The sequence below is a fragment of the Oncorhynchus keta genome, unplaced genomic scaffold (genome assembly GCF_023373465.1).
Source record: "Oncorhynchus keta strain PuntledgeMale-10-30-2019 unplaced genomic scaffold, Oket_V2 Un_scaffold_6322_pilon_pilon, whole genome shotgun sequence".
Lineage (NCBI taxonomy): Eukaryota > Metazoa > Chordata > Actinopteri > Salmoniformes > Salmonidae > Oncorhynchus > Oncorhynchus keta.
Window position 1 is genome coordinate 184859 of NW_026290979.1, and position 23546 is coordinate 208404.

A 23546-nucleotide genomic window follows, 5' to 3' on the forward strand; every position below is an offset into this window, starting at 1 on the left:
TAGGGCCCTGGGAATGAGTGACTTGCGCGGGGTAGGGCCCTGGGAATGAGTGACTTGCGCAGGGTAGGGCCCTGGGAATGAGTGACTTGCGCAGGGTAGGGCCCTGGGAATGAGTGACTTGCGCAGGGTAGGGCCCTAGGAATGAGTGACTTGCGCAGGGTAGGGCCCTGGGAACGAGTGACGTGCGCGGGGTAGGGCCCTGGGAACGAGTGACTTGCGCGGGGTAGGGCCCTGGGAATGAGTGACTTGCGCGGGGTAGGGCCCTGGGAATGAGTGACGTGTGCGGGGTAGGGCCCTGGGAATGAGTGAAGTGTGCAGGGTAGGGCCCTGGGAATGAGTGAAGTGTGCAGGGTAGGGCCCTGGGAATGAGTGAAGTGTGCAGGGTAGGGCCCTGGGAATGATTGACATGTGTGTGCCTAACAGTGTAGTTTCTGTCCCTCTCCTCACCCCTACCTGGGCTCGAACCAGGGACCCTCATCGACAAGTCACCCTCAAAGCATCATTACCTATCGCTCCCCAAAATCCTTAGAGCAAGGGAAACAACTACTTGAAGGTCTCAGAGAGAGTTACGTCACTGATTGAAACGCTACTAGCGCGCACCCCGCTAACTAGGGAGCCATTTCACACCAGTTACATGTGGGTGTGTCCGTGATCAGGGTCCGAGCTGGAGAGAGGGAGTATGACTGTATGCCGCTGCCTGCATGGGGTCGTGTTGACTCAGGATTCTGCGTTTCACACAGAAAGGGAAAGATGAGACGCAGATAAAACATCTTGCTGCGTTATGTAAACGCAAATCTAAAAGGCTTCTTACTGTAAATTCTGCTCAGCTTCAGTCAGGATTCGCTCCAAATCATGAATGTAAAAGGAGTCATTTGGTGCTTCCGTTGCACTTCTCCATTCAGATGGAGTGTATTTGCTCATCATTGGATCACCAGCAGGTCATTTCCTCCAGTGTAGTTTTTCTCCGGTATAAAGTTCAAATGCAAAGCTCAATTTCAAGAAAAAAGGTGGAAATGTATCTGGCTACATTATTCTATGATAAACATTGCCTACTGGGTGGTGGGATGATTCTGTCTGTGTCTACCTACTGGGTGGTGGGATGATTCTGTCTGTGTCTACCTACTGAGTGGTGGGATGATTCTGTCTGTGTCTACCTACTGGGTGGTGGGATGATTCTGTCTGTGTCTACCTACTGGGTGGTGGGATGATTCTGTCTGTGTCTACCTACTGGGTGGTGGGATGATCTACCTACTGGGTGGTGGGATGATTCTGTCTGTGTCTACCTACTGGGTGGTGGGATGATTCTGTCTGTGTCTACCTACTGGGTGGTGGGATGATTCTGTCTGTGTCTACCTACTGGGTGGTGGGATGATTCTGTCTGTGTCTACCTACTGGGTGGTGGGATGATTCTGTCTGTGTCTACCTACTGGGTGGTGGGATGATTCTGTCTGTGTCTACCTACTGGGTGGTGGGATGATTCTGTCTGTGTCTACCTACTGGGTGGTGGGATGATTCTGTCTGTGTCTACCTACTGGGTGGTGGGATGATTCTGTCTGTGTCTACCTACTGGGTGGTGGGATGATTCTGTCTGTGTCTACCTACTGGGTGGTGGGATGATTCTGTCTGTGTCTACTACTACTGGGTGGTGGGATGATTCTGTCTGTGTCTACCTACTGGGTGGTGGGATGATTCTGTCTGTGTCTACCTACTGGGTGGTGGGATGATTCTGTCTGTGTCTACCTACTGGGTGGTGGGATGATTCTGTCTGTGTCTACCTACTGGGTGGTGGGATGATTCTGTCTGTCTGTGTCTACCTACTGGGTGGTGGGATGATTCTGTCTGTGTCTACCTACTGGGTGGTGGGATGATTCTGTCTGTGTCTACCTACTGGGTGGTGGGATGATTCTGTCTGTGTCTACCTACTGGGTGGTGGGATGATTCTGTCTGTGTCTACCTACTGGGTGGTGGGATGATTCTGTCTGTGTCTACCTACTGGGTGGTGGGATGATTCTGTCTGTGTTTTCCTACTGGGTGGTGGGATGATTCTGTCTGTGTCTACCTACTGGGTGGTGGGATGATTCTGTCTGTGTCTACCTACTGGGTGGTGGGATGATTCTGTCTGTGTCTACCTACTGGGTGGTGGGATGATTCTGTCTGTGTCTACCTACTGGGTGGTGGGATAAAGAACAGGGAGGTTTATGAGAACAGGGAGGTTTATGAGAACAGTTGTAGAGAGAGGCCTGTCTGACGTCAGTCACACCAAGGTGTCAGGGAAAACATCCATTAGAGGCTTAGTGCTGCCTTGGGGGCGAGAGGAGGGCAAGAGGAGGGCGAGAGGGGCAAGGGGCGCGTCGGCATTCAACTGGGGTGGAGGAGTTGTGTTTGAGAAGGGCTAGGGCAGAGGAACGAGGGCTGTGTTGGCATTCTTGAGACTGCAGGGCACTAGCCCCTAAACTATCCTCTCTGGGACTCTGGGTCTTGGACAGGCTTAACCCTGCCTGTTTGGGCTCAAATTCAATGACTTCCAGCTTTCAAGGTTTCACCTACAATATCTTTTAAATAAGAAAATGTCATCTAACCTCATATGGATCTAAATGCCAAAGCAGACGCACAGACAGAAAATCAATTATAGAGACGAGATGATATAAACATAAAGAGGTGTGTGTGTAGCTCCACTTAGTCACGTCAATACATCTAGGATTAACATCTTACCAATGAAAAAAAAATAAACTCAGTTGGATCCCTCAAGTGTCCTGTACACAGAGACAAGTCTTGACCTCTCCCTCTGAACTCACAACCAGCAGGCTACAAACATCACTAGTTAATAAAACACACTGTTCTTATCAGATGGCCTTCTCTGGTGAACCTTGCCAGCATGAGCATGAGGACCCAAGGTCTGTATGTGTTTACAGTTATGTCCCTCTCAGCCATTCAGTGTTAAAGGTATTCCCTTCCTGTCTGCAAACCAGATGGAAATATGTCAAGTCTGACTTGTTAAATGGGGAAGGGAGGAAATATGTCAAGTCTGACTTGGTAAATGGGGAAGGGAGGAAATATGTCAAGTCTGACTTGGTAATGGGGAAGGGAGGAAATATGTCAAGTCTGACTTGGTAAATGGGGAAGGGAGGAAATATGTCAAGTCTGACTTGGTAATGGGGAAGGGAGGAAATATGTCAAGTCTGACTTGGTAAATGGGGAAGGGAGGAAATATGTCAAGTCTGACTTGGTAATGGGGAAGGGGGAAATATGTCAAGTCTGACTTGGTAAATGGAAATATGTCAAGTCTGACTTGGTAAATGGGGAAGGGGGAAATATGTCAAGTCTGACTTGTAAATAAATCAAGGGGAATGGGGAAGGAAATATGTCAAGTCTGACTTGGTAAATGGGGAAGGGGGGAAATATGTCAAGTCTGACTTGGTAAATGGGGAAGGGGGAAATATGTCAAGTCTGACTTGGTAAATGGGGAAGGGGGGAAATATGTCAAGTCTGACTTGTTAAATGGGGAAGGGGGAAATATGTCAAGTCTGACTTGGTAAATGGGGAAGGGGGGAAATATGTCAAGTCTGACTTGGTAAATGGGGAAGGGGGAAATATGTCAAGTCTGACTTGGTAAATGGGGAAGGGAGGAAATATGTCAAGTCTGACTTGGTAATGGAAATATGTCAAGTCTGGGTAAATGGGGAAGGGGGAAATATGTCAAGTCTGACTTGGTAAATGGGGAAGGGGGGAAATATGTCAAGTCTGACTTGGTAAATGGGGAAGGGGGAAATATGTCAAGTCTGACTTGGTAAATGGGGAAGGGGGAAATATGTCAAGTCTGACTTGTTAAATGGGGAAGGGGGAAATATGTCAAGTCTGACTTGGTAAATGGGGAACTTGGTAAATGGGAGGAAATATGTCAAGTCTGACTTGGTATGTCAATGGGGAATGGGGAAGGGGGAAATATGTCAAGTCTGACTTGGTAAATGGGGAAGGGAGGAAATATGTCAAGTCTGACTTGGTAAATGGGGAAGGGAGGAAATATGTCAAGTCTGACTTGGTAATGGGGAAGGGAGGAAATATGTCAAGTCTGACTTGGTAAATGGGGAAGGGAGGAAATATGTCAAGTCTGTAATGGGGAAGGGGGGAAATATGTCAAGTCTGACTTGGTAAATGGGGAAGGGGGGAAATATGTCAAGTCTGACTTGGTAAATGGGGAAGGGAGGAAATATGTCAAGTCTGACTTGGTAAATGGGGAAGGGAGGAAATATGTCAAGTCTGACTTGGTAATGGGGAAGGGGGGAAATATGTCAAGTCTGACTTGGTAAATGGGGAAGGGAGGAAATATGTCAAGTCTGACTTGGTAATGAGGAAGGAGGAAATATGTCAAGTCTGACTTGGTAAATGGGGAAGGGAGGAAATATGTCAAGTCTGACTTGGTAATGGGGAAGGAGGACATGCAGTGTATTTGGAAAGCTCTCTGTTCGCATTTTTTTCCACCAAAGGAAAAACCAAATAACGGAATGTTTTTGCGAGTGTAATTACAGGCATTGTCCTGTTTTTTCTGTTCGTTTGTTTACTGCTGAGGAGTTTGGGCATTTGTGGTGTCCTCCACCGCACTTACAATGCTTTCAGGAAGCATTCAGTACCGGCACTTCTTACAATATGTGTTACGTTACAGCCTGATTCTAGCACTTGTCCTCATCAATCTATACACAATACTCCACAATGACAATGGAAAAACAGGATTTAAAAAATTTCAGTTTGTAATTTTTTTGTACATTTGAGAAATATTCTAAAAACCTGTTTTTGCTTTGTCATTTTGGGGTATTGTGTGTAGATTGATGAGGGAGGGGGAAAAAACAATTCCATCCATTTTAGAATATGGCTGTAACATAACAACATGTGGAAAAAGTCAAGGGGTCTGAACACTTTCTGAATGCACTGTATGTCAAGTGTGACTTGGTAATGGAGAAGGGATGAAATATGTCAGAACATCTCGGAGACAAATGCCAGAGAAATGAAGAAAAACGGGATGTGTACCCAGGTTCACTCCCAGGATTTATTGGAGCGTGCCCGAGTGTGTTTGTGTGTGCAGTTGATGTGCGTGTATGTACATGTGAGGGATGGTGGTAGAGCAGAGACGAAGGAGTGGTCTCATTGCCATTCCTTGTATTGACATCATGGTGTTACCATCTTCCTATGAAGACTTGACATTAACATGTAGTGTCTGCAGCCGTACACCTCACCCACTGTGGCCTTAAAACAGCTCTTCATAAAACACTGCTGCCTCAGTGTCACACCCTCTCTCTTTCTCACACTCCCTCTACTGCACGCCCTCCTCCTCTCCCTCTATTGCGCGCCCTCCTCCTCTCCCTCTATTGCGCGCCCTCCTCCTCTCCCTCTATTGCGCGCCCTCCTCCTCTCCCTCTATTGCGCGCCCTCCTCCTCTCCCTCTATTGCGCTCCCTCCTCCTCTCCCTCTATTGCGCTCCCTCCTCCTCTCCCTCTATTGCGAGCCCTCCTCCTCTCCCTCTATTGCGAGCCCTCCTCCTCTCCCTCTATTGCGCGCCCTCCTCCTCTCCCTCTATTGCGCGCCCTCCTCCTCTCCCTCTATTGCGCGCCCTCCTCCTCTCCCTCTATTGCGCGCCCTCCTCCTCTCCCTCTATTGCGCGCCCTCCTCCTCTCCCTCTATTGCGCTCCCTCCTCCTCTCCCTCTATTGCGCTCCCTCCTCCTCTCCCTCTATTGCGCTCCCTCCTCCTCTCCCTCTATTGCGAGCCCTCCTCCTCTCCCTCTATTGCGCGCCCTCCTCCTCTCCCTATTGCGCTCCCTCCTCCTCTCCCTCTATTGCGAGCCCTCCTCCTCTCCCTCTATTGCGAGCCCTCCTCCTCATCTCTCAATTGCACGCCCTCCTCCTCATCTCTCTATTGCACGCCCTCCTCCTCATCTCTCTATTGCACCGCCCTCCTCCTCATCTCTCTATTGCCCGCCCTCCTCCTCATCTCTCTATTGCCCGCCCTCCTCCTCATCCTCTATTGCGCGCCCTCCTCCTCATCTCTCTATTGCACGCCCTCCTCCTCATCTCTCTATTGCACGCCCTCCTCCTCATCTCTCTACTGCGCGCCCTCCTCCTCATCTCTCTACTGCGCACCCTCCTCCTCATCCCTCTATTCACCCTCCTCCTCATCCCTCTATTGCACGCCCTCCTCCTCATCCCTCATTCTATTGCGCCCTCCTCCTCATCTCTCTCTATTGCACGCCCTCCTCCTCATCTCTATTGCACGCCCTCCTCCTCTCTCTATTGCACGCCCTCCTCCTCATCTCTCTATTGCACGCCCTCCTCCTCATCTCTCTATTGCACGCCCTCCTCCTCATCTCTCTATTGCACGCCCTCCTCCTCATCTCTCTATTGCCCGCCCTCCTCCTCATCTCTCTATTGCCGCCCTCCTCCTCATCTCTCTATTGCCCGCCCTCCTCCTCATCTCTCTCTATTGCACGCCCTCCTCCTCATCTCTCTATTGCCCGCCCTCCTCCTCATCTCTCTATTGCACGCCCTCCTCCTCATCTCTCTCTATTGCACGCCTCCTCATCTCTCTCTCATCTCTATTGCACGCCCCTCCTCATCATCTCCTATTGCACGCCCTCCTCATCTCTATTGCACGCCCTCCTCATCTCTCTCTATTGCACGCCCTCTCTCCTCATTGCACGCCCTCTCATCTCTATTGCACGCCCCCTCCTCATCTCATCTCTCTATTGCACGCCCTCCTCCTCATCTCTCTATTGCACGCCCTCCCCTCATCTCTCTATTGCACGCCCTCCTCCTCATCTCTCTATTGCACGCCCTCCTCCTCATCTCCTCATCTCTCTATTGCACGCCCTCCTCCTCATCTCTCTATTGCACGCCCTCCTCCTCATCTCTCTATTGCCCGCCCTCCTCCTCCTCCTCATCTCTCATCTCTCTATTGCACGCCCCCTCCTCATCTCTCTATTGCACGCCCTCCTCTCTCTCTATTGCCCGCCCTCCTCATCTCTCTATTGCACGCCCTCCTCCTCATCTCTCTATTGCCCGCCCTCCTCATCTCTCTCTCTATTGCACGCCCTCCTCCTCATCTCTCTATTGCACGCCCTCCTCCTCATCTCTCTATTGCACGCCCTCCTCCTCATCTCTCAATTGCACGCCCTCCTCCTCATCTCTCTATTGCACGCCCTCCTCCTCATCTCTCTATTGCACGCCCTCCTCCTCATCTCTCTATTGCACGCCCTCCTCCTCATCTCTCTCAATTGCACGCCCTCCTCCTCATCTCTCTATTGCACGCCCTCCTCCTCATCTCTCTATTGCACTCTCCGCCTCTCACCTCCCTCCTCTACCACATTGGCCTGAAGATTGTGTGAATGTGTGTATACCTACCTGCGTGCCTACGTATGCGAGTGCGTATGTGTGTGCGAGTGCATGTGTGTGCGAGTGCATGTGTGTGCGAGTGCATGTGTGTGCGAGTGCATGCAGTCGTGGCCAAAAGTTGAAAATGATAAATATTAATTTTCACAAAGTTTGCTGCTTCAGTGTCTTTAGATATTTTTGTCAGATGTTACTATGGAATACTGAAGTATAATTACAAACATTTCATAACTGTCAAAGGCTTTTATTGACCATTACATGAAGTTGATGCAAAGACAATATTAGCAGTGTTGACCCTTCTTTTTCAAGGCCTCTGCAATCCACACTGGCATGCTGTCAATTAACCTCTGGGCCACATCCTGACTGATGCCAGCCCATTCTTGCATAATCAATGCTTGTAGTTTGTCAGAATTTGTGGGTACCATTCTTTATTCATGGCTGTGTTCTTGGGCAAAATTGTGAGTGAGCCCACTCCCTTGGCTGAGAAGCAACCCCACACATGAATGGTCTCAGGATGCTTTACTGTTGGCATGACACAGGACTGATGGTAGCGCTCACCTTGTCTTCTCCGGACAAGCTTTTTCCGGATGTCCCAAACAATGGGAAAGGGGATTCAGAGAAAATGACTTTACCCCAGTCCTCAGCAGTCCATTCCCTGTACCTTTTACAGGATATCAGTCTGTCCTTGATGTTTTTCCTGTAGAGAAGTGGCTTCTTTGCTGCCCTTCTTGACACCAGGCCATCCTCCAAAAGTCTTCACCTCACTGTGCATGCAGATGCACTCACACCTGCCTGCTGCCATTTCTGAGCAAGCTCTGTACTGGTGGTGCCCCGATCCCGCAGCTGAATCAACTTTAGGAGATGGTCCTGGCGCTTGCTGGACTTTCTTAGGCACCCTGAAGCCTTCTTCACAACAATTGAACCACTCTCCTTTTAGTTCTTGATGAAGTGATAAATGGTTGATTTAGGTACAATCTTACTGGCAGCAATAACCTTGCCTGTGAAGCCCTTTTTGTGCAAAGCAATGATGACGGCACGTGTTTCCTTGCAGGTAACCATGGTTGACAGAGGAAGAACAATGATTCCAAACACCAACCTCCTTTTGAAGCTTCCTGTCTGTTAATCGAACACAATCAGCATGACAGAGTGATCTCCAGCCTTGTCAACACTCACACCTGTGTTAACGAGAGAATCACTGACATGATGTCAGCTGGTCCTTTTGTGGCAGGGCTGAAATGCAGTGGAAATGTTTCTTTGGGATTCAGTTCATTTGCATGACAAAGAGGAACGTTGCAATTTATTGCAATTCATCTGATCACTCTTCATAACATTCTGGAGTATATGCAAATTGCCATCATACAAACTGAGGCAGCAGACTTTTGTGAAAATTAATATTTGTGTCATTCTCAAAGCTTTTGGCCACGACTGAATGTGAGTGCATGTGTGTGTATATGAGTGCGTGCGTATGCGAGTGCGTGCGAGACTGCATGCGTAAGTGAGCGCGTAAGCGAGTGCATGTGCACATGCAAGTGCATGTGTACGTGCGAGTGCATGTGTACGTGCATGTCTACGTGCGAGTGTGCGTGCGTGTTTACGTGCGAGTGAGAAGAATTCCTCTCTGAAGGGAAAAACGTATTTTCCTGGAAGGTGTTTCACTGCAGCCTTCCTAGGACGAAAACAACCCACCATACAAAACCATCCCTGCAGTACAATACAGACAGAGAGAGAGGTAGAGAGAGAAAGAGGGAGAGAGAGAGAGGTAGAGAGAGAGAGAGGGAGAGAGAGAAAGAGGGAGAGAGAGAAAGAGGGAGAGAGAGAAAGAGGGAGAGAGAGAGAGAGAAAGAAGTAGGAGAGAAAGAGGGAGAAAGAGAGGTAGAGAGAGAAAGAGAGAGAGAGAGAGAAGTAGAGAGAGATAGAGAGAGAGGTAAGAGAGAAAGAGGGAGGTAGAGAGAGAAAGAGAGAGAAGAGAGAGAAAGAGAGAGAGAGGAGAGAGAGAGAGAGAGGTAGAGAGAGAAAGAGGGAGAGGTAGAGAGAGAAAGAGGAGGAGAGGTAGAGGGAGAGAGGTAGAGAGAGAAAGAGGGTAGAGAGAGAGAGAGGAGGGAGAGAGAGGTAGAGAGAGAAAGAGGTAGAGAGAGAGGTAGTAGAGAGAGAGGTAGTATAGAGAAAGAGGTATAGAGAGAGGTAGAGAGAAAGAGGTAGAGAGAAGGTAGAGGTAGAGAGAGAGGTAGAGAGAGGTAGAGAGAGAGGTAGAGAGAGAGGTAGAGAGAGGTATAGAGAGAAAGAGGTAGAGAGAAAGAGGTAGAGAGAGAGGTATAGAGAGAGGTATAGAGAGAGGTATAGAGAGAGGTATAGAGAGAGAGAGGGAGAGAGAGAAAGAGGGAGAGAGAGAAAGAGGGAGCGAAAGTTAGAGAGAGAAAGAGGGAGCTGATTGGGGACAATACCAGGGCCCTATCCTATCTATAGCGCCATATATATCACGGTTGTTGAAACATTGCCCAAATGTTGAAAGAAGGTTCGACGTGGCTGAGAGGTGAGAGAAGGAGGAAGAGGCAAGGAGTAGGGTTATAAATACATTCTGCTGTGTGGGATGGAACTAGACCCCATGCTGGGAGTGAGGGGTGATGGCAGCCCCTTTGGCTCCAGTCATCTTGCCCCCGTGGCCCATGGTGACACTCTACACCCTGAGGGGGGGGTAGTGTCGAAGGGCATGGATTAAAGTACACCTGTTAATGTCCATGTGAACACCCACAGGGCATGGGCACGATAACTGACTGAGGGGGGTACACTAGAAGATAGCTGGCCAGAGAGAGAGACTGTAGGTCAGTGGCGGTAGTAACAGCGGCAGGTCAGTGGAGGTAGTAACGTAGCGGTAGGTCAGTGGCGTCAGTAACGTAGCGGTAGGTCAGTGGCGTCAGTAACGTAGCGGTAGGTCAGTGGCGTCAGTAACGTAGCGGTAGGTCAGTGGCGTCAGTAACGTAGCGGTAGGTCAGTGGCGTCAGTAACGTAGCGGTAGGTCAGTGGCGTCAGTAACGTAGCGGTAGGTCAGTGGCGTCAGTAACGTAGCGGTAGGTCAGTGGCGGTAGTAACAGCGGTAGGTCAGTGGCGGTAGTAACAGCGGTAGGTCAGTGGCGTCAGTAACGTAGCGGTAGGTCAGTGGCGGTAGTAACAGCGGTAGGTCAGTGGCGTCAGTAACGAGGAGCGGTAGGTCAGTGGCGTCAGTAACGTAGCGGTAGGTCAGTGGCGTCAGTAACGTAGCGGTAGGTCAGTGGCTGAGCGGTAGGTCAGTGGCGTCAGTAACGTAGCGGTAGGTCAGTGGCGGTAGTAACAGCGGTAGGTCAGTGGCGGTAGTAACAGCGGTAGGTCAGTGGCGTTAGTAACATAGCGGTAGGTCAGTGGCGGTAGTGGCTAGCCAGGTCAGTGGCGTCAGTAACGTAGCGGTAGGTCAGTGGCGTCAGTAACGTAGCGGTAGGTCAGTGGCGTCAGTAACGTAGCGGTAGGTCAGTGGCGGTAGTAACAGCGGTAGGTCAGTGGCGTCAGTAACGTAGCGGTAGGTCAGTGGCGTCAGTAACGTAGCGGTAGGTCAGTGGCGGTAGTAACAGCGGTAGGTCAGTGGCGTCAGTAACGTAGCGGTAGGTCAGTGGCGTCAGTAACGTAGCGGTAGGTCAGTGGCGTCTGTTAAGGTCAGTGGCGTCAGTAATAGCGGTAGGTAAGTGGCGTCAGTAACGCAGCGGTAGGTCAGTGGCGTCAGTAACGTAGGGGTAGGTCAGTGGCGGTAGTAACGTAGCGGTAGGTCAGTGGCGTCAGTGAGCGGTAGGTCAGTGGCGTCAGTAACATAGCGGTAGGTCAGTGGCGTCAGTAACGTAGCGGTAGGTCACTGGTAACGTAGTCAGGTCAGTGGCGTCAGTAACGTAGGGGTAGGTCAGTGGCGTTCGTAACGTAGCGGTAGGTCAGTGGCGTTCGTAACGTAGCGGTAGGTCAGTGGCGTCAGTAACGTAGGGGTAGGTCAGTGGCGTCAGTAACAGCGGTAGGTCAGTGGCGTCAGTAACAGTGGTAGGTCACGTAGCGGTAGGTCAGTGGCGTCAGTAACGTAGGGGTAGGTCAGTGGCGGTAGTAACGTAGGGGTAGGTCAGTGGCGGTAGTAACGTAGGGGTAGGTCAGTGGCGGTAGTAACAGCGGTAGGTCAGTGGCGTCAGTAACGTAGGGGTAGGTCAGTGGCGGTAGTAACGTAGGGGTAGGTCAGTGGAAGTAACAGTGGTAGGTCAGTGGCGTCAGTAACGTAGGGGTAGGTCAGTGGCGTCAGTAACGTAGGGGTAGGTCAGTGGCGGTAGTAACGTAGGGGTAGGTCAGTGGAGGTAGTAACAGCGGTAGGTCAGTGGCGTCAGTAACGTAGGGGTAGGTCAGTGGCGTCAGTAACGTAGGGGTAGGTAGGTCAGTGGCGGTAGTAACGTAGGGGTAAGTCAGTGGCGGTAGTAACGTAGAGTTAGGTCAGTGGCGGTAGTAACGTAGGGGTAGGTCAGTGGCGGTAGTAACGTAGCGGTAGGTCAGTAGGTCAGCGGTAGGTCAGTGGAGGTAGTAACAGCGGTAGGTCAGTGGCGTCAGTAACGTAGCGGTAGGTCAGTGGCGTCAGTAACGTAGCGGTAGGTCAGTGGCGTCAGTAACGCAGCGGTAGGTCAGTGGCGTCAGTAACGTAGCGGTAGGTCAGTGTAACGTAGCGGTAGGTCAGTGGAGGTAGTAACAGCGATCAGTGGAGGTCAGTGGAGGTCAGTAACAGCGGTAGGTCAGTGGCGTCAGTAACGTAGCGGTAGGTCAGTGGCGTCAGTAACGTAGCGGTAGGTCAGTGGCGTCAGTAACGTAGCGGTAGGTCAGTGGAGGTAGTAACAGCGGTAGGTCAGTGGCGTTAGTAACGTAGCGGTAGGTCAGTGGCGTCAGTAACGTAGCGGTAGGTCAGTGGCGGTAGTAACAGCGGTAGGTCAGTGGCGTCAGTAACGTAGCGGTAGGTCAGTGGCGTTAGTAACAGCGGTAGGTCAGTGGCGTCAGTAACGTAGCGGTAGGTCAGTGGCGTCAGTAACGTAGCGGTAGGTCAGTGGCGTCAGTAACGTAGCGGTAGGTCAGTGGCGGTAGTAACAGCGGTAGGTCAGTGGCGTTAGTAACGTAGCGGTAGGTCAGTGGCGTCAGTAACGTAGCGGTAGGTCGGTGGCGGTAGTAACAGCGGTAGGTCAGTGGCGTTCGTAACAGCGGTAGGTCAGTGGCGTTCGTAACAGCGGTAGGTCAGTGGCGTTCGTAACAGCGGTAGGTCAGTGGCGTTCGTAACAGCGGTAGGTCAGTGGCGTTCGTAACAGCGGTAGGTCAGTGGCGTTAGTAACAGCGGTAGGTCAGTGGCGTTCGTAACAGCGGTAGGTCCGTGGCGTTCGTAACAGCGGTAGGTCAGTGGCGTTCGTAACAGCGGTAGGTCAGTGGCGGTAGTAACAGCGGTAGGTCAGTGGCGGTAGTAACAGCGGTAGGTCAGTGGCGTTCGTAACAGCGGTAGGTCAGTGGCGTCAGTAACAGCGGTAGGTCAGTGGCGTCAGTAACAGCGGTAGGTCAGTGGCGTTAGTAACAGCGGTATAGTGCTACAACGATGAAGAAATCTAATAAGAACAGACCCAACTACTCCCACCATGAATCCCCTTTTTCAATCCTCTCTTATTTAGTGCTCTCCCTTTATCTATCATTTTTCTGTGTATCTCCTCCCTGCTCCTTGGCTTCACACTCCGTATCTCCTCCCTGCTCCTTGGCTTCACACTCCGTATCTCCTCCCTGCTCCTTGGCTTCACACTCCGTATCTCCTCCCTGCTCCTTGGCTTCACACTCCGTATCTCCTCCCTGCTCCTTGGCTTCACACTCCGTATCTCCTCCCTGCTCCTTGGCTTCACACTCCGTATCTCCTCCCTGTTCCTTGGCTTCACACTCCGTATCTCCTCCCTGCTCCTTGGCTTCACACTCCGTATCTCCTCCCTGCTCCTTGCCTTCACACTCCATCTCCTCCCTGTTCCTTGGCTTCACCTCCGTATCTCCTCCCTGCTCCTTGGCTTCACACTCCGTATCTCCTCCCTGCTCCTTGGCTTCACACTCCGTATCTCCTCCCTGCTCCTTGGCTTCACACTCCGTATCTCCTCCCTGTTCCTTGGCTTCACACTCCGTATCTCCTCCCTGCTCCTTGGCTTCACACTCCGTATCTCCTCCCTGCTCCTTGGCTTCACACTCCGTATCTCCTCCCTGTTCCTTGGCTTCACACTCCGTATCTCCTCCCTGTTCCTTGGCTTCACACTCCGTATCTCCTCCCTGTTCCTTGGCTTCACACTCCGTATCTCCTCCCTGTTCCTTGGCTTCACACTCCGTATCTCCTCCCTGCTCCTTGGCTTCACACTCCGTATCTCCTCCCTGCTCCTTGGCTTCACACTCCGTATCTCCTCCCTGCTCCTTGGCTTCACACTCCGTATCTCCTCCCTGCTCCTTGGCTTCACACTCCGTTTCTCCTCCCTGCTTGGCTTCACACTCCGTATCTCCTCCCTGCTCCTTGGCTTCACACTCCGTATCTCCTCCCTGCTCCTTGGCTTCACACTCCGTATCTCCTCCCTGTTCCTTGGCTTCACACTCCGTATCTCCTCCCTGCTCTTCACACCCGTATCTCCTCCCTGGCTTCACACTCCGTATCTCCTCCCTGCTCCTTGGCTTCACACTCCGTATCTCCTCCCTGTTCCTTGGCTTCACAGTATCTCCTCCCTGCTCCTTGGGTATCTCCTCCCTGCTCCTTGGCTTCACACTCCGTATCTCCTCCCTGCTCCTTGGCTTCACACTCCGTATCTCCTCCCTGCTCCTTGGCTTCACACTCCGTATCTCCTCCCTGCTCCTTGGCTTCACACTCCGTATCTCCTCCCTGCTCCTTGGCTTCACACTCCGTATCTTCTCCCTGCTCCTTGGCTTCACACTCCGTATCTCCTCCCTGCTCCTTGGCTTCACACTCTGTATCTCCTTCTTTCCTCTAATCTCTTCGAGAGGCTTTCGGTCAGGCCTCCGGCACCAGCGGTCAGGCCTCCGGCACCAGCGGTCAGGCCTCCGGCACCAGCGGTCAGGCCTCCGGCACCAGCGGTCAGGCCTCCGGCACCAGCGGTCAGGCCTCCGGCACCAGCGGTCAGGCCTGTCGTTGGTTCACTCCCTCGGAGGAGGCTCCACCAAGGTTCTGTCTGTGTAATGCGGCTTTGGGACATTGTGATCTGCCCCTATAAAAACAGATTAATTACATTTAGTGCTGCCGTGCTCAAGTCAAATCTCTTCGGGAGGTGTTGAGTTATCCCTCCTGCCTCTGGGCCGGAGCGGAAAGCGTGAAATAATGATGCTGGGAAGTAAAAATACTTTGGCGAGGACACAGTCCGTCTGCAGAGGGGGCTCAGGGGGTGTACTGCAGGGTAATGTATAGGAAAGGTTGGGGCTGGACTGAAAGGCTTGCTGTGGATGGGTCTCCAGGGCGGGGGGAAAGCCGTTCAACGTAAGCCCCAGACTCATTTAACTCTGGGCAGCTGCTGTTCAGGGCTCCGCTGGGGGGGATCCATCACCTCCAGCCTGCTATGCCATCAGTCATTGGGAGAGACCATCCACACCTCCGCCCTGCCACTGGCACATCCACAGGGGAGCCCTCCCCCGCCGGAGGTGGCCAGGAAATACGGCACTAATCTGGGCCTGTCGCTGCCTGTCACTCCCCTCCTCCGTCTCTCACTCTTCTCTACCCTCTCAATTCATTCCCACACACTGTGTTAATTTATTTCTTCATCAATATTTCCTCTTCCAAACTCGCTCTCCCTTTCTAAATCTCCCCCTGCTGCCTCAAGCAGTCCCAGTACAGTATATTATCCTTTATCTCCTTCTCCTCCCCTCTCCCTTCCATTCCTCGTTTCCAGTGCCTCCCCCTCCCTTCTCCACAGGTCACTGCAGGATTCAGCCCGATCATCCTGAGAACCCAGCAGGAGTAAAGCATTAATAACAGGGCTACGGAGGAGTGGGAGGTCTGAGTCCATGTCCTAATACAAGCAATCACCTCATAGCATCAACGCACACTGTCAGAGTACAGTGGGAGGGGCTAGACAGACTTCACTCAGCGAGAGAGAACAGATGCCAGAGGAAAGTGGAGGGGAGGAGATGGAGGAGGACAGTAGACTAAAAAGAGCGTGCGTGAGCGAGTGGGAAGAAAAAGGGAGGAGGAGATAAAGGAACTTCGAGGAGGAGGAGGAGATAAAGGAACTTCGAGGAGGAGTGAACTTCAAGGAGGAGATAAAGGAACTTCAAGGAGGAGATAAAGGAACTTCAAGGAGGAGATAAAGGAACTTCAAGGAGGAGATAAAGGAACTTCAAGGAGGAGATAAAGGAACTTCAAGGAGGAGATAAAGGAACTTCAAGGAGGAGATAAAGGAACTTCAAGGAGGAGCGAATGAGAAGATGTGAAGGGAATAGCAGGAGGAAAAGGAAGACGAGGGAGGAGGTCTACAGTTCTTAAGATCTGGACCAGTGAGCCTCAGAGGAGGGTGTACAGTAATGTAACAATACACTTCTTTATAACAGGCGTATTTACCTGGTCGTACTCCAGGGCCCCTGGGTAGAGGGGCCAGCCCAGGAAGAGCTCAGCGATCACACAGCCCAGGGACCACATGTCGATAGCTTCACAGAAGGGCAGGCCCAGGATGATCTCTGGAGCCCTGGAAGGAGAGAAACACAAAGTGGTTAGCTACACTCATACACTGAGTCCACATAACCCAGTTTGAACTGACTATTTGAGAAGGGGATCGAGTCCAAACATGCCTTCAAGCACAATTACATTTCTAGTCAGTCGTATCTTGATAAAGCTGAGACGGCAGAAACACAAGACGCCAAAGCTAAAATACAGCAGTCTCGTTCGTGTGTGTCACCTTGCCAAGTGACCCATGTACCAATACTGATCAAATAAAATGTTATTGGTCACATACACATGGTTAGCAGATGTTAACGCGAGTGTAGCGAAATGCTGGTGCTTCTAGTTCTGGCTATGCAGTAATATCTAACAAATTTACTACCTTATACACACAATTAGACAAATGTAAAGGGATGAATAGAATATGTACATGTAAATATATGGATGAGCGATGGCCTGCAGCATAGGCAAGATGCAGTAGATGGTATAGAATATAGTATATACACATATGAGATGAGTAATGTAGGATATGTAAATATTCTTAAAGTGGGGTTATTTAAAGTGACTAGTGATACCTTAATTAAGTCCATTTAATTTGAGTGGCCAGAAATTTGAGTCTGTATGTTGGCAGCAGCCTCTCTATGTTAGTGGTGGCTGTTTAACAGTCTGATGGCCTTGAGATTGAAAAACAGCTTCTGTCTCTCGGTCCCAGCTTTGATGCACCTGTACTGAAATCGCTTTATGAATGATAGTCGGGTGAACAGGCGGTGGCTCGGGTGGTTTGTCTCGGAGAAAGACGTCGACGTCCACGACGAGGCTGGTTTTCTTTTTGTAATCTGTGATTGGCTGTGGACCCTGCCACATACGTCTCGTGTTTGAGCCATTGAGTTGCGACTCTACTTTGTCTCTATACTGGCGCTTTGCTTGTTTGATTGCCTTGCGGAGGGAATAGCTACGCTGTTTGTATTCGGTCATGTTTCCGGTCGCCTTGCCGTGATTAAAAGCAGTGGTTCGCGCTTTCAGTTTTGCGCAAATGCTGCCATTAATCCATGGTTCCTGGTTAGAGAAGGTTTTAATAGTCACAGCGGGTACGACATCTCTTATGCACTTGCTAATAAACTCGGTCCCCGTGTCAGCTTATACATCAATGTTGTCTGAAGCTATCTGGAACATATCACAGTCCACGTGATGGAAAGCAATCTTGAAGCGTGGAATCCGATTGGTCAGACCAGCGTTGTATTGACCTGAGCGCGGGCGTTTCCTCGTTTAGTTTCTGTCTGTAGGCTGGGAGCAACAAAACATATTCATGGTCAGATTTGCCAAAGGATGAGCGCTGGAGGGCTTTATATGCATCACGGAAGTTCGAGTAGTAATGATACAGAATTCTGCCAGCACGTGTTGGGCATTCGATATGCTGATAGAATTTAGGGAGTATTGATCTTAGGTTAGCTTTGTTAAAATCCCCAGCTACAATAAATGCAGCCTCAGGATGTATGGTTTCCAGTTTACATATAGTCCAGTGAAGTTCTTTCAGGGCCGACAAGGTATCTGCTTGGGAGGGATATTCACGGCTGTGACTATAATCGAAGAGAATTCTCTTGGAAGATAATGCGGTCGGCATTAGATGGTAAGGAATTCTAGGTCAGGTGAGCAAAGGGACTTGAGTTCCTTTTTACCAGAGAGATGTTTGTCGGCGCAACGCGTGAAGAAACCGGGTAGCTGTACCAACTCTGACAACGTATCCCGAGTGAGCCAGGTTTCCGTGAAACAGAGAATGTTACAATCTCTGATGTCTCTTTGGAAGGCAACTCGTGCCCTAATTTCATCCACCTTGTTGTCTAGAGATTGGACATTGGCGAGTAATATGCTTGGAAGTGGTGGATGGTGTGCTCGCCTTCTGAGTCTGACCAGTATGCCGCTCCGTCTGACACTCCTGCGGCGACCGCGTTGTTTTGGGTCGGCCTCTGGGATAAGATCACATGTCCAGGGTGGAGTTCTGTACAAAGGATCTGCTTCGGGAAAGTCGTATTCCTGGTATTACTTTTATATCCAACAGTTTTTCCCGGCCATATGTAATAACACTTGAGATTTTCTGGGCTAACAATGTAAGAATACATTAAAAAATAAAATAATAACTGCATAGTTTTCTAAGGACCTGAAGCGAGGCGACCATCTGTTGGCGCCATTATCATCATATCAGGAGCCAGCTTGGTGCCACCAGCCAGAGTAGGAGGACGTTTTCCACTAGACACTGAGCTAAAGCCAGTTTTGCCTTTTCCCTGCTTCTAGTCAATGTAGCTAGGATTGTGAGGCGAAGCTATGGTTGATATCTCACAAGGATATCTTCTTCGAGAACCACCAGCCTCTGCCAGTAATTTATCAGGTCAGGGTGTGAGCTGGATAAGGACAACCAGGAAGTACTGTACATCTACAGCGTCACTAAGTGCTGGCTCACGGTAACCCTGGGTAACTCCATGGTGATGATCCCGTTAAACAGTAGGCCTAATGCGCTGTCACACATCGCCAGGCTAGCAATGACGCAGCCAAGTCAGAGCTGATCTGGGTAAAACAGACTGACAGCTCCTTGGAACATACTAGGACTAGAAACCTTACTGGGACATGACCACACTGCTAGGACCAGCTACCCCATAGCCTGGCCTGAGGCTGTGTTTACACAGGCAGCCCAATTATTACATTTTTCCACTAATTGGTTTCCTGACCAATCAGATCTTTTGTCAATAAATTGACAAAATATTAGAATAGGGCTGCCTGTGAAAACACAGCCTAATTGCTCCAAAACAAGACACATCCCAGTGGGAAAAACCAGTTGAAATTACATTGTCGCAACCATTTCTGGTTGTAAAAAGATTAATGACATTTTAACCAACTGCGATGACATGTCATGTGTAAGAAAACAAAATAACAATATAAATTGTCACAAGTTTACAGTCATTTAGCAATAGTCTGCATACCACTGCAGGAACCAAATAGTCAAACCTAACTCAAGAAACGAGGCACCATAGCATGACGTTTTCATTAAGTTCTGTTGAGTTATTATAACTCAAAGATAATAACTATTATTAGTTGCAGATAAATACACGCTGCAGTATACAGACAAGCCCCATGTTCCTCCTTTAGGATTCTTGTGATTCTGATAGGGGCATTTCTCTGGGCACTTGAGCGGACCCTCTACGAATGCCTGACCCAACTTGTGCTCTGTTGACAATGTCAGGTGCCACCAGTGTCTGTACACAGGCCCATAGAAAATGGCAGCTTGATAAACCCAAGGCCATTGTTTTAACGGGTATATTTGGTCAAGCTTGAATATCTACGGGTGACAAATGGTGCTCCGTATGTTTAAAACACCCTATGCTGTCAGGAGTATGTTGGTAAGGGGGAACTAAACAAACCTCAAACACGGGATTGGGTGCTTGTGGTGGTCTGGGAACAAGTATTTATCATGTCAGTTAGCCTATTCAGAAATACAGTACCAGTCTAAAGTTTGGACAGCTACTCATTCCAGGGTTTTTCTTTATTTTACTATTTTATACATTGTAGAATAATAGTGAAGACATCAAAGCTATGAAATAACATATGGAATCATGTAGTAACCAAAAAGTGTTAAACAAATCAAAATATATTTTATATTTTCAAAGTAGCCACCCTTTGCCTTGACAGCTTTGCACATAGTTTTGATGTCTTCATTATTATTTTACAAGGTAGAAAATAGTACAAATAAAGAAAAACCCTGAAATGAGTAGCTGTGTCCAAACTTTTGACTGGTACTGAATATGTATGTGTGTCAGTGTAGTATGTGTGAGTGTGTGGGTAGAGTCCAGTGAGCGTACATAGAGCCAGTATGTGTGAGTGTGTGGGTAGAGTCCAGTGAGCGTACATAGAGCCAGTATGTGTGAGTGTGTGGGTAGAGTCCAGTGAGCGTACATACAGCAAGTATGTGTGAGTGTGTGGGTAGAGTCCAGTGAGCGTACATAGAGCCAGTATGTGTGAGTGTGTGGGTAGAGTCCAGTGAGCGTACATAGAGCCAGTATGTGTGAGTGTGTGGGTAGAGTCCAGTGAGCGTACATAGAGCCAGTATGTGTGAGTGTGTGGGTAGAGTCCAGTGAGTGTACATAGAGCCAGTATGTGTGAGTGTGTTGGTAGAGTCCAGTGAGCGTACATACAGCCAGTATGTGTGAGTGTGTGGGTAGAGTCCAGTGAGCGTACATAGAGCCAGTATGTGTGAGTGTGTTGGTAGAGTACAGCCAGTATGTGTGAGTGTGTGGGTAGAGTCCAGTGAGCGTACATAGAGCCAGTATGTGTGAGTGTGTTGGTAGAGTCCAGTGAGCGTACATGCAGCCAGTATGTGTGAGTGTGTGGGTAGAGTCCAGTGAGCGTACATACAGCCAGTATGTGTGAGTGTGTGGGTAGAGTCCAGTGAGCGTACATACAGCCAGTATGTGTGAGTGTGTGGGTAGAGTCCAGTGAGCGTACATGCAGCCAGTATGTGTGAGTGTGGGTAGAGTCCAGTGAGCGTACATAGAGCCAGTATGTGTGAGTGTGTGGGTAGAGTCCAGTGAGCGTACATAGAGCCAGTATGTGTGAGTGTGTGGGTAGAGTCCAGTGAGCGTACATACAGCCAGTATGTGTGAGTGTGTGGGTAGAGTCCAGTGAGCGTACATAGAGCCAGTATGTGTGAGTGTGTGGGTAGAGTCCAGTGAGCGTACATACAGCCAGTATGTGTGAGTGTGTGGGTAGAGTCCAGTGAGCGTACATAGAGCCAGTATGTGTGAGTGTGTGGGTAGAGTCCAGTGAGCGTACATAGAGCCAGTATGTGTGAGTGTGTGGGTAGAGTCCAGTGAGCGTACATACAGCCAGTATGTGTGAGTGTGTGGGTAGAGTCCAGTGAGCGTACATACAGCCAGTATGTGTGAGTGTGTGGGTAGAGTCCAGTGAGCGTACATAGAGCCAGTATGTGTGAGTGTGTGGGTAGAGTCCAGTGAGCGTACATAGAGCCAGTATGTGTGAGTGTGTGGGTAGAGTCCAGTGAGCGTACATAGAGCCAGTATGTGTGAGTGTGTGGGTAGAGTCCAGTGAGCGTACATACAGCCAGTATGTGTGAGTGTGTGGGTAGAGTCCAGTGAGCGTACATTGAGCCAGTATGTGTGAGTGTGTGGGTAGAGTCCAGTGAGCGTACATAGAGCCAGTATGTGTGAGTGTGTGGGTAGAGTCCAGTGAGCGTACATACAGCCAGTATGTGTGAGTGTGTGGGTAGAGTCCAGTGAGCGTACATAGAGCCAGTATGTGTGAGTGTGTGGGTAGAGTCCAGTGAGCGTACATAGAGCCAGTATGTGTGAGTGTGTGGGTAGAGTCCAGTGAGCGTACATACAGCCAGTATGTGTGAGTGTGTGGGTAGAGTCCAGTGAGCGTACATACAGCCAGTATGTGTGAGTGTGTGGGTAGAGTCCAGTGAGCGTACATACAGCCAGTATGTGTGAGTGTGTGGGTAGAGTCCAGTGAGCGTACATACAGCCAGTATGTGTGAGTGTGTGGGTAGAGTCCAGTGAGCGTACATAGAGCCAGTATGTGTGAGTGTGTGGGTAGAGTCCAGTGAGCGTACATACAGCCAGTATGTGTGAGTGTGTGGGTAGAGTCCAGTGAGCGTACATAGAGCCAGTATGTGTGAGTGTGTGGGTAGAGTCCAGTGAGCGTACATACAGCCAGTATGTGTGAGTGTGTTGGTAGAGTCCAGTGAGCGTACATAGAGCCAGTATGTGTGAGTGTGTGGGTAGAGTCCAGTGAGCGTACATAGAGCCAGTATGTGTGAGTGTGTGGGTAGAGTCCAGTGAGCGTACATACAGCCAGTATGTGTGAGTGTGTGGGTAGAGTCCAGTGAGCGTACATAGAGCCAGTATGTGTGAGTGTGTGGGTAGAGTCCAGTGAGCGTACATACAGCCAGTATGTGTGAGTGTGTGGGTAGAGTCCAGTGAGCGTACATAGAGCCAGTATGTGTGAGTGTGTGGGTAGAGTCCAGTGAGCGTACATAGAGCCAGTATGTGTGAGTGTGTGGGTAGAGTCCAGTGAGCGTACATACAGCCAGTATGTGTGAGTGTGTGGGTAGAGTCCAGTGAGCGTACATAGAGCCAGTATGTGTGAGTGTGTGGGTAGAGTCCAGTGAGCGTACATACAGCCAGTATGTGTGAGTGTGTGGGTAGAGTCCAGTGAGCGTACATAGAGCCAGTATGTGTGAGTGTGTGGGTAGAGTCCAGTGAGCGTACATAGAGCCAGTATGTGTGAGTGTGTGGGTAGAGTCCAGTGAGCGTACATACAGCCAGTATGTGTGAGTGTGTGGGTAGAGTCCAGTGAGCGTACATTGAGCCAGTATGTGTGAGTGTGTGGGTAGAGTCCAGTGAGCGTACATAGAGCCAGTATGTGTGAGTGTGTGGGTAGAGTCCAGTGAGCGTACATAGAGCCAGTATGTGTGAGTGTGTGGGTAGAGTCCAGTGAGCGTACATAGAGCCAGTATGTGTGAGTGTGTGGGTAGAGTCCAGTGAGCGTACATACAGCCAGTATGTGTGAGTGTGTGGGTAGAGTCCAGTGAGCGTACATTGAGCCAGTATGTGTGAGTGTGTGGGTAGAGTCCAGTGAGCGTACATAGAGCCAGTATGTGTGAGTGTGTGGGTAGAGTCCAGTGAGCGTACATAGAGCCAGTATGTGTGAGTGTGTGGGTAGAGTCCAGTGAGCGTACATAGAGCCAGTATGTGTGAGTGTGTGGGTAGAGTCCAGTGAGCGTACATAGAGCCAGTATGTGTGAGTGTGTGGGTAGAGTCCAGTGAGCGTACATACAGCCAGTATGTGTGAGTGTGTGGGTAGAGTCCAGTGAGCGTACATACAGCCAGTATGTGTGAGTGTGTGGGTAGAGTCCAGTGAGCGTACATACAGCCAGTATGTGTGAGTGTGTGGGTAGAGTCCAGTGAGCGTACATGCAGCCAGTATGTGTGAGTGTGTGGGTAGAGTCCAGTGAGCGTACATAGAGCCAGTATGTGTGAGTGTGTGGGTAGAGTCCAGTGATACATAGAGCCAGTATGTGTGAGTGTGTTGGTAGAGTCCAGTGAGCGTACATACAGCCAGTATGTGTGAGTGTGTGGGTAGAGTCCAGTGAGCGTACATTGAGCCAGTATGTGTAAGTGTGTGGGTAGAGTCCAGTGAGCGTACATACAGCCAGTATGTGTGAGTGTGTGGGTAGAGTCCAGTGAGCGTACATACAGCCAGTATGTGTGAGTGTGTGGGTAGAGTCCAGTGAGCGTACATAGAGCCAGTATGTGTGAGTGTGTGGGTAGAGTCCAGTGAGCGTACATACAGCCAGTATGTGTGAGTGTGTGGGTAGAGTCCAGTGAGCGTACATACAGCCAGTATGTGTGAGTGTGTGGGTAGAGTCCAGTGAGCGTACATAGAGCCAGTATGTGTGAGTGTGTG

General features: G+C 50.0%; 1 protein-coding gene and 1 long non-coding RNA gene across 16 annotated transcripts in view; both read right to left on the reverse strand.

Moving 5' to 3' along the window:
• Positions 1-23546, reverse strand: part of hipk3b (homeodomain interacting protein kinase 3b) — a 122614-nt gene that overhangs the window by 31507 nt on the left and 67561 nt on the right. For all 7 annotated transcript variants that reach the window (XR_008134226.1, XR_008134225.1, XR_008134224.1 and 4 more), the window contains exon 3: positions 15978-16101. Coding sequence is in view for 3 of the 7 variants with exons in the window: in XM_052517261.1 (XP_052373221.1) it covers positions 15978-16101 (124 nt within the window). In the remaining 4 variants the exon portion in view is untranslated. The remainder of the gene's footprint in view (positions 1-15977; positions 16102-23546) is intronic.
• On the reverse strand, positions 206-3219 carry LOC127929280 (uncharacterized). 9 transcript variants are annotated; one of them, XR_008134283.1, is made up of 5 exons: positions 2060-3219; positions 1815-1954; positions 1671-1775; positions 1249-1598; positions 206-1189 (listed from the first exon to the last, which is right to left on the reverse strand). It is a non-coding gene; the product is annotated as an uncharacterized LOC127929280 (long non-coding RNA). The 9 variants fall into 9 exon arrangements; XR_008134285.1 differs by having other exon boundaries at positions 1671-1740; positions 1815-1989; XR_008134284.1 differs by having other exon boundaries at positions 1249-1563; positions 1815-1989.